This window comes from Peromyscus eremicus, chromosome 4 (assembly GCF_949786415.1).
Source record: "Peromyscus eremicus chromosome 4, PerEre_H2_v1, whole genome shotgun sequence".
Taxonomy (NCBI): domain Eukaryota; kingdom Metazoa; phylum Chordata; class Mammalia; order Rodentia; family Cricetidae; genus Peromyscus; species Peromyscus eremicus.
This window is the reverse complement of record NC_081419.1, coordinates 124,839,819-124,854,290: the sequence shown is the minus strand read 5'-3', so window position 1 is coordinate 124,854,290 and position 14,472 is coordinate 124,839,819. Positions and strand designations below refer to the sequence as shown.

The 14,472-nt window shown below is 51.9% G+C and overlaps 1 protein-coding gene across 1 annotated transcript in view; it reads right to left on the bottom strand.

The window, feature by feature from the left end:
* Positions 1–1,370: 1,370 nt before the first annotated feature.
* The window catches only part of Angpt4 (angiopoietin 4), a 35,522-nt gene continuing 22,420 nt past the window's right edge, over positions 1,371–14,472 (bottom strand). The window contains exons 5-9 of the mRNA XM_059259660.1: positions 12,100–12,215; positions 9,617–9,718; positions 7,042–7,208; positions 2,887–3,017; positions 1,371–1,676 (exon numbers count right to left, since the gene is read on the bottom strand). Of these exons, the coding sequence (XP_059115643.1) occupies positions 1,516–1,676; positions 2,887–3,017; positions 7,042–7,208; positions 9,617–9,718; positions 12,100–12,215 (677 nt within the window). The 3' untranslated portion in view covers positions 1,371–1,515. The remainder of the gene's footprint in view (positions 1,677–2,886; positions 3,018–7,041; positions 7,209–9,616; positions 9,719–12,099; positions 12,216–14,472) is intronic.

Here is a 14,472-nt window from a genome sequence, read left to right as displayed (position 1 = left end):
TTGAGTGAGGCAGGAAGGATCCCTTGGTACTGGTGTCGGGGCTGACGGTTGCTTGACTGAGCCAGGGTAACTGAGGAACCCTGAAGGCAGCCACGCAGGCGGAGGGCTAGCTTCTTGTGGCAGAAGGATCCCTGGAGGAGATGAACTCCTAGCACCGACAGGATCTCTGTTCTAGAACCTTCTTTAATGGCATGTGCCTATTTTAATGCAAAGTTCCTTCCAGTTGTGTTTTTGAGGCTGTCTGGGGCTACCCTATGATCCTTGTAGCCAGTAAAGGTGGGGTAGAGCTGGGGTGGGGGACACATCCCTAGGGATCCTCCTCATGACAGGAGAGGACCAGCTTTTCCAAGGGAATCCATGGCCCTGAGATGGGACAAATACAGCTTCATTAAAAAAAAAAAAAAAAAAAAAGCGGTGTGTGTGTGTGTGTGTGTGTGTGTGTGTGTGTGTGTGTGTGTGTGTGTGTTTTCCTGTGTCATATACGTGCATGTGGAGGCCAGAGGTCAGCTCAGGTCTTCCTCAGCTACTTCTCCACCTTTTTTTTTTTCTCTCATTGACTCAGCTAGGTTGGCTGGTCAGCAAGCTCCAGAGACGCCCCAGTCTCTGCCGCCCCAGTGCTGATTACAGGTCCTCACGGCCACACCCAGCCTTCTATGGGTGCTGGGGATCTGAACTTTGGGCCTCACATTTGCATAGCAAGAATTTTTACCAGTGGTGCCGTCTTCCAGTCCTCATTTTCAAATAAGTACATTTGGAGAAAGCTGCTTCCCCCAGCCCCCTCACGGGTGGCCTCAAGGCTTGGGGACACAGGAAAGGCTCTGACAAGTCCCGCGGTTGAGAAAGCCTGTTCTTTTTATCTGACCCGCTGTTTCTCTCTCACTTAATCCTACATACTTTAGAGAAGAGCCTTGGTTATTACCTGTGGAACACACTCTAGGGCACACTGGAGTAAAAAGATCCCTCTCATACTTCTAGAAGCTTCTGAGAGACCTGACTGTCAGCCATTGAAGTCCAGGAGCCCCAGAGCACCGGGAAATAAAGGCTGGCACTGGGGTCATGGGTAGGGGAGTGGGAACAGTGCCCAAGCCTTGGAAAGAGAGTCTGCTGTGATCTCCAGGCTGGGGAGACTTGGAATTGGAGAAGGAGAATAGACTCTTAGCCTCCCCTGGAGGAGGGCACCCCCAGTCTGCAAGCTTCTCCCACCTGCTGCAACCCCACCTTCTGAGGTGTCAAGTTCAGTCTGCCTCAGGTCATGGCAAGGCGTCCCTGCAGTTGGCAGGAGGAGGAAGAGTGTAGGTACCACAGAGGCCGTGCCTCGAGCACCCAACATTTCACAATGGACGGACACAGGGAGGCAGGTGACTCTTTGTAATTTGGGGGCAAGGTAAGTTGTCTCTGGTGTCCTAGAATGTCAAGGATGAGCCCTGGGCACTGATTTCTGGGTGGGGCCCAGCTTGCACAGAGCCATCTGGGTTGAGAATCCTCCTACGGCATCAGTCTCTGTAGGGCTGTGTGTCAGGCACCCATTGGCCGCAGCATCATGCGTGTGCCATGCAGTGAGTAGCTGGGGCCTCGGAAGTAGTGCCAGCGGATGCCATTGATCTTGTGCAAGTGTTGATGAACTGGATAGTAGATGCCGTTGAGGTTGGAAAGGCCACAGGCGTCAAACCACCACCCTAGTGGAAGAAGGAGGACAGAGTTTGGGGGAGGTGGGATGTGGTGGCCTGGATTCTAGGAGGGTAGGGCTGGTGGACTGTTGTCTTTGGGTGCCAGCTTGCTGAGGGCAGTGGACTGGGTATGGGCAGAGGTGAGGCCAGAGCTTTGGAGGGCAGCAGAGGCTCTGGTCACAGCTCAGGCCCCTCTGTGACTTCCTGCTGTCTCTCTGACACCCCTATCTCCCTGTTTTGCCCTCGACGACCTCCTACCATGCTCTGTCATGTCTTCCCGTTGTTCTCTCTAGAGGTCTCTGTCTGTGTCATCTTGCTTGTGTGGTTTCTGTCCTTGCTGAACTGTCTTCCCGTGGGGCTTGGTCTCCAGTGTGGTTTGCACACCTCCTGCCCATCTGTTGGGCTTTATTTCTCTCCTTGCTCTGTCTGCCGACATCTGCACCTCTCTGCCTCGGCCACTTTGTGTCACTGTTGGCCTCCTCTGGCCCTGTTCTCTATGACTTGAGTCTCTTCCACCTGCGTTTCTCCTATCCCATCTCCTTCCCCCGGCCTTTGCTCCTGCCAGAGCACTGCCTGACACGGAGGTGTGGAATGGACCTGCCTTTCCTGCCTCTGCTCTCCCCCATGCTGTTTCCACCTGGCCTGGGGAGTAGGGGAATCCTCAGACAATTGATGGACATCATGCTTTCCTGGAGCTACTCTTGGTGTCTCCCAGCTGGTCTCTAAGGAAATCTAGGGGTGTCTCTATAGGAGGTACAACCCCATGAGGACTCCAGTGACCTGGAAGAGGGAGGTTTGTCTGGAGCTTCACCAGGAACACCGCCTCCAGACATCATCTGGACACACGCACTTCTATACATCATCTGGGCACACCCACCTCCAGATGTCATCTGGACATACCCTCCTCCACCTCCAGATGTCATCTAAACACACCCACCTCCAGACATCTGAACACACCCACCTCCAGACATCATCTGGACATACCCTCCTCCACCTCCAGACATCTGAACACACCCACCTCCAGACATCATCTGGACATACCCTCCTCCACCTCCAGACGTCACCTAAGCACACCCGCCTCCAGACGTCATCTGGACATACCCTCCTCCACCTCCAGACATCATCTGGACACACCCACCTCCAGACATCTGAACACACCCACCTCCAGACATCATCTGGACATACCCTCCTCCACCTCCAGACATCTGAACACACCCACCTCCAGACATCATTTGAGCACATTTGCACATGCAGTTATCATTGTCCATGTCGCTGGTGCTGAACTTGGTGCCGTGTGGAGCCAGGCTGTTCTTGAGCCCCGATGAGCTGCTGCTAGCGTTCACGGAGAGGCTAGAAGCCCAGGAGAGAGGTTAGGGTAAGAAAGGGGTGCAGAGTCAGGTTGGTGCTCCCCAAAGGGCTTTGTTCTGGCAACGTTTCCTTCCTGATGTTTTTGCAGGGGAAACAGCCTGCTCTGATGCCCAGGCCATTGTCCCTCCTGGTGACCCTCCTCACTTCCCTGGGGTCACAGCACTTACTGCTGCTGGCTCTTTCTTATTTCCTGAATTTGGGTCCTAGAGAGCTCTGAGCGGGAGACACAGAATAAGGACAGCAGTCAGCATCTTTTGAGCATCTCTGCTCTGGGCTAGGCATTGTTACAATGTCTTGAAAGGGCTAACTCATTTCCATTTACACCTCACAATACCTCTTTCTACGTGAGGATGTGGGGATGCAAGAACCAAAGGAAGCTGCTCGGTTTTCAGAGTCAGTTACTGTCAGAGATCTGGTCCAGTCTGGAGTGGCTTGGTATGGGCAGGGCTGCATCCTTTGCCTGCCAGCTCACAGCCCTGTAACTTCAATGCATTGCAGCCGCTCTATTCCACACCTCTGCCTGAAAGCCTTCCCTGGACACACCAGCCCCCATGGATCAACACTCAGAAAACCCCCAGCTAGGGGACAGAGGGCTTCTAATTCTTTGCCAGACTCTGTATCCCTGGTGACTATGTCCAAGCCTACAGGGTGATAACGACTGTGGGATGGGGGTAGGGCCGAGTGCCTGCATTCAAACCCCAGCATGGCCGGTTGGTCACTGCCTGGCTTTGGGAAAGCATCTTCACCCCACTGAGGCTTAGTGTCTTCACTTATTCAAATGGTGACAAGAGACTTACTGTGACTTTGTTCACCTTGTGATTTAGTGACATCAGCAGATGAAGTACACTGAGGGGTGGGGGTGAGGGGGGGCTTGGTGAGAGCCATATACATTCGGGACTGGGGATTTAGTCCTTGGGACAGGTGAGTCTGGCTGAAAAATCTTGCCTGAGCAGCCGAGGCAGGGGTTGACTTGGGAGCCACTAAGATGCTTCCATAGTAGAGGGAAGCAGATGGCTGGGACAGCCAGGGCAGGACCTCGCAGCCAGCCCTGCGGGCCCAAGGAAGCATGGGGCCTCTATATGGCTGGCTCAGTCCATGCCTCTCACCCAGAAGCTCTATCTGTCTGTGGCAAGGCAGGGCATTCACGACCAGCCATGAAGGCCCAAGTGTGCCCTTAAATGTGCTGCTCTAGTCCTGAAGACCAGTGTTGCATAGAGGTGGAGCCAGCTAGAGGCTCCAGGGAGGGGACTCACAGGCTGCCCACCCACTTACAGGCTCTGGCTTCTTCCTCTGGCCATTAAACTCAGTCATGTCCCTCTTCTTTCTGGGAACCAGAACGGGAGTCAGTGATTCTCTGGGGACCTCAGGGTCCAGGAAACCTCACTTTGATCATGTATGCCTGAAGAAACCCAGGTACTTGAATCTCTTGTGAATTCCCAAGTGAGAGCATGAAGCGTGTCCCACCATGTTCAGAGGGTTCCTGTCACTGCATCTGACAAACAAGGGCGCCTCCTGCCTGTCGCTGCTAGCCCTTTCATCCCCTCCTCTGGGCTTTTCTGTGGGTCCTCCCACCTTAGCTGCTGACCTGGAGTTGGGACCCAGTACAAGCTGTCATCGTCTCCCCCTGCTCCTCCTTTGGCAGTTTCCAGGCCTTCCAATGGTTTCCAGGACACCCATGCCCACCTCCAAGCCAGTCTTTCTGGCTTTTCCTTTATAAGTGGACACTTTATGGCCCCAGAAGCCCTAGCGAATATTTTATTCAGGTTTAGGAGATGTGTAATCCAGCTGGATGTATGTGTGTGCGTGTGTAGATGTGTGTGTGTGTGTATGTGTATACAAGTGTACATATATGTTTGTGTGCATACGGAGGCCAGAGGACAATCTCGGGTGACTTCCTCAGGCATTTTTTTAAAATTTTTTTGAGACATTGTATTTATTTCATTGGCCCAGTGAGCTCCAGTGAGCCTCCTGACTCCACTTCTCCAGCACTCGGGGTATAAGCATGTGCCTCCATGCCTGGCTTTAAAATTTTGGGTTCTGGGATTGAACTTGGATCATTATGCTGGAAAGGCATGATCTTTATTGACTGAGCTATCTTTCCATCCCTTCCTGCCATTTTTGAGGACACTTAACTTTCTGGGATTCCCCTCCAAAACAAAAGCCTCGCCCCTCCCAGGAGACCTCTTTGATTGTCCTGATACAGCCCCTGGATATTGACCCTGGCAGCTACTGCCTCTCTGGAGGAAGTGGGTTGCCCGTGAACATGTCTATCCCCTACCACACTATTACCACACTGGGATATGAGCAGCTTTGAGGAGGTAGGTCCAGGCCAGAGTCTTTGCCAAGTGACCAGCACACTCCTGACCTTGGGCAAGTTTCAGTACCCTGTCATTAGGGCTCTGCAGCCTGCTAAGTACATGCTGCTCTTTGAGGCATGACAGAGCGGGCCGCAGGGAGCTCTCCATGGTTCAGAGACAAAGCCAGAGGTGTATAAAAGACCACTCTGCATGCAAGAGCTTAGGGAAGGCAGAGGCCTGAGCACAACTTTGTGTGGTGGAACACAAACCTCGTAGACTGTTAGACAGATGTTGGGGTGGTGTAGTTCTGCCTTTGAATCTAGCATTTAAAGATCTCCAACATTTACCCAACACTCACCAAATGCTAGGTGCCTTACCATAGGTTATGATGCCAGACTCTGGCACTCGCAGAGCAGGCCGGTGGTATACGAAGGCTGCAACAGGAAAAGCTACTACGATTCTATTTACCTGGGGGGCGGGGGAGTACGATCAGGGCGTCCACTCAGCAAATGAAAGGGTAGAGGGATTTGCTCAGGGTCACTCAGAAAGGGGTGCAGGTGGGACATGGCCTTTCCTTTAAGGGTCATTGGCATCAGTAGGCACCAGCAGGGTGTGTCAAGTTCTCCCTGATCAGCTCGGAGGATCTGGAGCTCCCGGCTCAGCCCTGCACAGCTCTAGAGATGCTTCCTCCAGCTCTGCCTCCTGCACCTCAAGCAACAGGGTAGGTGGAAGGCCCACTCCGCTGGAGGAAGCTAGGGCATGTCGTAAGAAAAGAGAGGTATGGAGAGGGATGCCAGGGGAGTCCCTAGGCATAAATTTACAGGGGGAGAGTCATTTGGAAATTCCCTGGGGGGAAGTAAGAGCTTCCTCAGCTTTCCGGAAGTTGTCTGCAGTTATAGAGGGGACAGATGTCAGGGGGCATCTTTGCAGCCCCATGGGTGAGTCCATGAGCTCATTCTGGCCCCATTCAAAGATAGCCAAGACACTGGCTTAATTTAAAGATCACTAGGTGTCTCAGAGGGGCGACATCAGAGAGTGGAGACACAGTGGGTTTGATAACAGGGAGAGAACTAAGTTCAAATCCAGGATCCATCTAACTTGTCATTTTAGACAAAAGACTCAGTTTCCTTATCATTAAACCATGTATAGTAATGTCTGTCTCATAAGACATGAGAAGAGAATTACACTGTATCCAGAACATAGCAGGTACCTGGGAAATGCTTCATTTCCTTACCACACACCATAAACCAGGCAGAGGAAGGGGCGGGAAGCCTGTTGACTTGACCATAGCCTTGCTCCCAACACCGCTGACGAGCACAGAGGATGCTGATCAGAGCTGCCAATGGCAGTGCTGGGGAGGGTTCCTCTCCTTTCTCCCAGTGTGGGGACTTTTGCACCTTACCACAGGGCACAGGACAAACTGAGAAGTCAGTCCCCACTCCTGCTGTCTGTAAATGAATGGGGTGACTAACCTTGGAAGATCCCTTCTTGCTCTAGGCACGGTGGCGTCAGTGACAGTCTCTTCACCCCACCCAGTGGCCAAGATGTGCTGAGTGCTAAGCAGCCACCTCCAGATCCCGTGACGTGCACCCAAATGGGGGCCAGATGGTGGAAGAAGGAGAACGCCCAGGGAATGACCCTGGGTGAAGACTCTGCAGCCACTTGCCTTGGGACCCCAAACCACCCACAAGCCTGGGCCCCAAGCCCACCTGTACCGCTGCCTCTCATTGCCCAGCTGGAAGTGCTCATACTGGATGGAGGTCTGGCGGCCTTCCCAGTCCTGCAGCTCCACACGCAGCAAATAGGCCGTCCTGCTGGTGAGGTGGTGCACAGCCTCGTTGCCCAGCCAATGTTCTCTAGCCACATTACCAAAACCCTGTGGGGGAGGAGAGGAAAGGGTGGCTGTGTGCTGAAGAGGGATGGGGCGGGGGTGTCTGTGTCTGAGGAGCTGGGCCAGCCCAGGCTCCATGGCCACTTATCCAAGGTCAGTGCCTGATGAGCAAATTCATAAGAACAGTGTGCATGGGCCTGGGGCAGGGGCTCCCTCCCAGAGACCAAAGATAAAGTGTTTGTAAAATTCAAACCCGCTAAAAATAACTGAAATCACATTCCTCCAAAGTCAGAAACACTCAAAACTCATTTGTGGTGATGGAGATTGGAACAGTAGGGGGCTGGCTCAGCGGGGAAGAGCAATTGCTGTGCAGGCATGAGGGCTTGAGGTAGAATCCCCGACCCCCACGCACAAAGCAGAGACAAGAGGACCACAGAGGCTTGCTGGCCACCAGCCTAGCTCCAGGCGAGTAAGAGACTCAAGGGAGTGAGAAAGGGGGTCACAGAGCAGGATACCTGACACCCTCCACTGGCCTCCTAGCGTGACTGGGAGCGCAAACCCACGTGTGTGTGTGTGTGTGTGTGTGTGTGTGTGTGTGTGTGTGTGTACACCGCACAAGTAAACTCACACCCACAGATAATAAAATAAACATAAAGAAGGAACAGCCACTACCTTTGGAGACACACCTAGGGAGAGGGGGCAGGGGGCTTTCCAGGAAGATGGGTATTTAGGTGTGAAGGGCAGTCACATGGGTGAGCCTGTGGGGAGATTCACAGAGCTTTCTGCTTTATAGTTGCGGACTCGGCTGCTTGCAAGTTAAGCCTCAGCAGGAAGGAAGCGGCTGAGCAGCTGAGCCAGCTGCCGGGCAGGAGTGGCAGGAGCACATTTTCCCAGAGGCAGGAGAGAGGCCCAATAGTTTCAGCAACAGAGAAATGCAAGGCCATAAGTCCTCAGAGTGTCTTTGTGACCCAAGCTCCAGGGTAGCAAGAAACCGATGACCTTGGCAGAGAAATTGCTCAGGACCAAGGACAGGGGCACACAGAGTCTGCTGTGGTCTTGATCTGCCGGCTGCTTAACGCTTCAAGTCTTTGTCTGGAAGATGGCTGGTGGACACCGATTGCTTGTGAATATCTTTTTGTAGTTCTTTTACTTTTGAAAACTTTAAGGGCTTTTAAGTCAGCTTGCCAAAAATCCTGTGTTCAAAATTTAACTGAAAAGGTAAAATTGGAAGGCAGTTCAGCCCTCGCTGCCATCCTATACAACACACGCGTTCCTAGAGGCAGCAGCCCCACCTTGGAGAATTACCCCTATAATCCTAGTGTTGTGAAGGTGGAGACAGGAGGAGCAGAAGTTGAAGGTCAACTACAAGGAGACTTTGAGGTCAACTTGAAATACAGGAAATCCAGAAGAAGATGAGGAGGAAGAAGAAGAAAAATTTGTTTTGTAGATGTGTTACAGATGTATACAAAGATGAGGAAATTCATAGAGCCTTTAATTCTAGTACTCAGGAAGCAGAGGCAGGTGTGTTTTAGGCCAGCCTGGTCTACATAGTGAATTCCAGGACAGCCAGTACTAGAGAGAGAGAGAGACCCTATCTAAAAAAAAGAAAGAAAAGAAAAGAAGAAAAGGAGGAGGAAGAAGAGGAGGAGGAGGAGGAGGAAGAAGTTAATTTAAGTCATATAGTCAGAGATGATGGGGAGTTTTTTTCCCCATTTCATTCTTTGCATTATTCTTGTGTGTGTGTGTGTGTGTGTGTGTGTGTGTGTGTGTGTATGTGCATGAGCATGTGCTGTGCGTGCATATGCATGTGTGTTTGTGTGTGTGCATGTGTGTTCAATGTGGGCTGTGTGTGTGCTTTGCACATGCGCATGTGTTGTGTGTGTGCACTGTGTGTGTGTGTGTGTGTGTGTGTGTGTGTGTGTGTGTAGTGCAGAGGTCAACCCCAGGGGTCACTCCTCAGGAGTTGTCCTCCTTGTTTTTGAGATAAGATCTCTTGCTGGCCTGGAGCTTGGCGATTCACTAGGCTGATTAGTCTTTGAGCTCCAGGGATCTGTCTGTCTGTGTCTCCAGATCTGGAACCACAGGTTTGTACCACTCTTCCCAGATTTCTTCTATGGGTTCTGGGGATTAAACTTAGGTTCCTGTGTTCACCCAGGAAGCATTTCACTACTGAGCTACCTCCCCAGTCCCTCCTGGGAGTCGTTAAAAAGTGTTACCAATGTGCATGTGTTACTTTTGCAAATATTAAAACAAAAATAAAATTCCATTCTTAGGACACATGTGAGAAATGTCAAAAGAGGGCTCAATTTGAGGTCGGGGTTTGGAAAAGCAAATGAGCCCAGATTTAGATGAGCTGGGCTTTTGCCCTGGGGAGAGGTAAGGGCAAACCAGTTCCCACCCACAGCATCCTCTTCACAGGCTCTGGGCTGGGAGCCCCCAGAACAGCATATTACCTCTTTGTATTCCTCCCAAGTCCTCTGGAAACTCATGCTTCCATCCTGCCTGCGCTGGATGAGAGTCCAGCCACCTCCGTCAGTCTCCATGTCACAGAACACCTGGTAGAGGGACACACAGCACAGCTGGAAGCTCTTGAAGGTGCCACAAGCCAGCCTAAATGTAACTTGACTGAACTCTGCCCTTCTCCAGCTCTTGAACCTGAGGTCAAGAGCATCAGGAAAAGCCAGACTCAGACTCCCCACTCACTTCGATTATCTTTCAAGGAGGCAGGTGAGAGGCAGGAGAAGGACACCCTCTAAGAACCTCCTCCTCATTTGTGAAGTGGGGATGTTAATACTGTGAACTCTTTATGCCCCAGTTCTCCTCTGCAAATGATATAAACCATGGAAAACATTCCGAATAGAGGCGCACACACACACACACACACACACACACACACACACACACACACACACGAGGTGCTTCTGATTTGTTAGTACTGCAGGGGTGCAGCCAGGGTCAAAGTTCACATTAGACACGTGACAGGAACAACTTGAGGGAGGAAGGACTTATTTTGCTCATGGCTTAAGAGTGTTTTTGGGACACAGCTGCTTGGCATTCATTATGGGACAGAACATTATGGTGATGAGAGCGTGCGTGCGTGCGTGCGTGTGTGTGTGTGTGTGTGTGTGTGTATGTGTGTGTGTTGCTTTGACTCATGGTAGATAGGAAACAGAGTGAAGAAGGACTAAACCTTGATATATGCGTTTCTATTGACCCACTTTTTCTAAGAAGGCTCTATTGTCTATACTTTTCAGAACCTTCCAGAATAGCACCACTAGCCAAAAACCAAGTACTTGGCTCATGACCTCATGAGGTCAAACCATAGCAAGCAGAGGGAATTGGATGCAGTGTAGACGCAGGACTCGCTATTTCTATGGGCAGACTGGATTAATGTCTTCTGAGCACCTATACACTAAACTCTGTTCAAGGCAGGGGTTGTATGTATGAATAGATGAAAGGTCCCCTTTTTCAGAGGGCTTGCAGCCTGGCTCAGCTCAATCTTTCAGCCTAGATTTGCTCACACACTCTTCCAACTGGTTCAGTACATGTTCGTCAGACAATGAAGAAGGGTATATTGCCTGGCCCTGCACTAAATGAGTTATTGGTAAATAGGAGATAGATAAATCACAGGGCTGGCTGGCTTTGGAGGAGGCTTTGATAGGGCAAGCTGACTACTGGGAGTATGACTGCTTGGGTAGCTACAAGGAGGTAGTCACTGGAGACTCCTGGAAAGCTTCCTGGAGGAGGTGGCTTTGGAAGAGGGTATCAAGTGATGATGTACTTCTAAGTAGAAATGGATGGAATTTTCAGAGAGAGAGGGGGAGAGGGAGAAAGAGAAGCAGGAGTAGGGCTCAACAGACCCCCAGAAGAAGGGAAGGGAAGGCAGCTGTTGTGGCGAGTGCAAAGGGTACAGGGAAGCTCAGAGAGGTGTGCAGCTAAGAGAGACCAAAGACACAGAGATCTGTGCTCAGAACTCTTGTCTCCCAGGCTACCTCCTGTGTCTCCATCAGAGGCTCCAAATTCCAGCCGTTCACATCTGCCCACATTCCACCGCAGCTGAACTTACTCAACTTCACAGGACACATTTACTTTCGAAGTGCTCACACCCAGAGAGTAAAAGCCCATTGGAAAGGAAGCCTTATCAGTATTGTAAAGGGGAAGCCAGAGACACTCGCCTTATCCAGATGCCTGTAAATACCAGGAAAGCAAGAGTTTTCTGAAGAACCGGCTAGACTGGCCAGGGCAAGGTCCTTGGCTTGATCTCTTTGTGTGGAAAGGGGAGTGTGGCAGCTTATGTAGAAACACAAAAGTCAAGCTGGGGTCAAACAAGGCTACTGCCCTCAACGCATGCAGAAAAGTCAGACTGGAACTTTCCCTAAAGGATTGCTTCCACTCCCTCTGGCCTGCCCCAAACCTCGCTCCTGGCATCTGTACTTCCCCTGACCCCCTATCGCAGGGGGAGGGGCGGGTGGACAGACAGACAGATGACTGTCAAGCTCAGGGCACCCTTGGAGCCTCTCACTGGATGCCCCCTCCCCCATTAGCCCATCACCAGCTTCACAGACCCAACTCCTGCTTCTCCGGGACTGTGTGAACAGAATAACCTGCTTGGGCAAAGATAAACAGGAGTGCCCAGGGCCATCCGTGACATGAGCGGCCAGCCATCTTTACCAACAAAGAACAGTTTCCTGAGACTTGGCTTAGAAACCTGGTTCTGGAGAAGATGGTGATGGGTATACTGCCAGCTTTGTGAACTTCTGCTTCATCCCTTCCTCAGAAACCTGCCTGGTGCCAGTTTCCAGAAACAGAGCTCCCGCCTTCTCTGGGCTCTCAGATCGGGGATAAAGCCTAGTATTGATGTTGTGCAGTGAAAGGGTCTGTCAGAGAAGCTCTCGGCTCAGCACCATGTCAAAGACCCCGTCCAGGAGCGCCTAACCTTGAGAGGCCTTGTCATGTTGGCCACACGGATGGTGTAGATGCCGCTGGTGTTGGCTCCGGAGCGCTTGATCTCTGCACAGTCCTGGAGCAGCTGCTTAGGTATCTTTAAGGAGACTGCAGCGGGACAAAGCAAACGTCAGCTGTAACACAGGCATGGCAGTGCCCACCCGGAAGGCCAGCACTGGGTAGCAGAGGTAGGAGCGTCTGGATTTGAGACCTACCTGGATCGTAAGATCTTGTTTCAAAATAAAGGAAGGAGAGAAAGAAGGGGAGGAGGAAGAGAGGGAGAGACTGAGAGAGGGAGAGAGGAGAAAACATCAGCTGGAAGTGAGTGAGGAGAGAGAGAGAGAGAGAGAGAGAGAGAGAGAGAGAGAGAGAGAGAGAAGGAGGAGGAGGAGGAGGAGGAGGAGGAGGAGGAGGAGGAGGAGGAAGAAGAAGAAGAAGAAGAAGAAGAAGAAGAAGAAGAAGAAGAAGAAGAAGAAGAAGAAGAAGAGACTAGGCTGGCACACCTGCTTGCTCTGTGCACATTCTGCCTGGGGAGGGATGGGGACAGGAAGATGAAGAAGGTCTCTTCCAGGAGGGGAGGGTAAGCTGTGACCATCCAGGCGAGGTGGGGGGTGGGTATCTGTGCAGAGGGAGCAGCATGCTATCAATATCCCCGGGTAGGAACAGCTCTCTGCAGGGGATGGGGTGAAGGGAGGCTCATCGGTGTCCACCCTGAGATTAGGGGCGCTGGCACAGACAGGGTGAGGAAAGGAAGAACAGCAAGAAGCCTGGGCTTCTGCAGACTCAGCAGCTTCAAATGCCAGCCGGAGAGACCTGACTCAGGGCTCTGGCAGAGTGCTTTGCCCGAGTGGATCGGGCTGGAGCAGGGGATGCCCAAGCTGCCAAGCTCCAGCACATGGAGAGGGCACTTCCCATGTCCCAGGGCCGGAAACTGAAGCACAGGATGAGGACTGACTTAAGGGATCCCAGCCTCCCCTTCCTGGAGTGCCTTTGGGAGGGACCTGGGCTTTCCTATGGCCCACCAACAGGCTGGATCTCCTTGCAGCCCCGGTTAGAGACCACTCATCCTGCTCTTTCTGGAAGTTGATGACTGGCCTTCAAGGGTCCATATATATTCCCCAAGCAAAGTGTTCTTGAGAGCTATTAATTTAATGACTGGAATCTACCATGACCCTCTGGATATACAGGGAGTTAAAAGTCATCTGTCTATCTCACTTAGGCTTGGGATATGATTCTACTAGAAGCCAATCTCTTTGAGAGGCAGGGACCTAAGGATGGAGCTGAAGTTGTGGAGGGATGGTTATCAATACAAATAAAAAGACAGGATGCTACTGGGGGTGGGACTTCCTGTTTGGGCCTTGTACCTGGATGGTGGCTCCCAGATACTGTTGTTGTAAGACACATTTGAAGGAGGCTGTTCCATACCACAAATGAAATGTCTAGAATGTTTCCTGAGTAGGGGCCTCTAGTACCAACATGTCAGCAGCCCCCAGATCCCCACAGCCCATAGGGATAGGGAGGCCAGACAAATACAGGGGAGGTAATGGCTTAGATATAAGCAGGAACAGGCCATGCTGTACCTAACAAATCAGGGCAGAGCTGGGAGCTTGGCCTCCGGTTTCTAGCTACTCTCTCCGAAGCTCTGTCCACAGCCCATTTCTTCAGTGAATAATAGCAATAATAACAGTCCAATAAAAGTGCTTTTACCTGGGACTGTCGTGTTGGAGGGTTTCCTAGGAGCCAGGGTCTGTTGCGAGCATCTTGGGGTCAGGAAAAAATGATTCCGGGGACGGCATAAAAATAAAACAGGACTGATACGGCCATGAAACAGCTCGATGGAATGTGTGCCTGGGTGCTAACCCTGTCCTGTTCTACTCCCTCCTGGCCCTGGGCACCATGCAGAGTCCCTGTCAGCGTGGCCTTTACTGTGTCCTCTGCACAGATGTGCTGGAGGCTTCTGTCCTACCATGTAAGTGAGAGGTCACGTGACTTGAGAGGTGAGGGAAGCAGCCAGGCTTGAACCCTGCTCTCTCCACTGGCTGGTCCTTCCCCTCTCTACCCTTCCCAGGGCTTGGGTGTCACAGCTGAGTACAGGGAGACTGGGCAATGGACTGCTGACAGATGCTGCTTTCACACGGGCAAGGCTGTGACCCTGTCCTCACGGTGTGACTCTGACTCCCTGAGATAGCTGGGCTTTTCCCCCCTCTTCTCCCCAGGTACCCCTGGCAGGGAGAAAGCTCTGCAGAAGAGGACGCTGACTCTCCACCAGGCTTCAGCACGCCCTGACTCATCCTTTGCTCAGCTTCCCTTCACCATCTCCCTTGGGCTCTCCATCTGTCCAGAGGGCGAAAGGAACTCCCGAAAG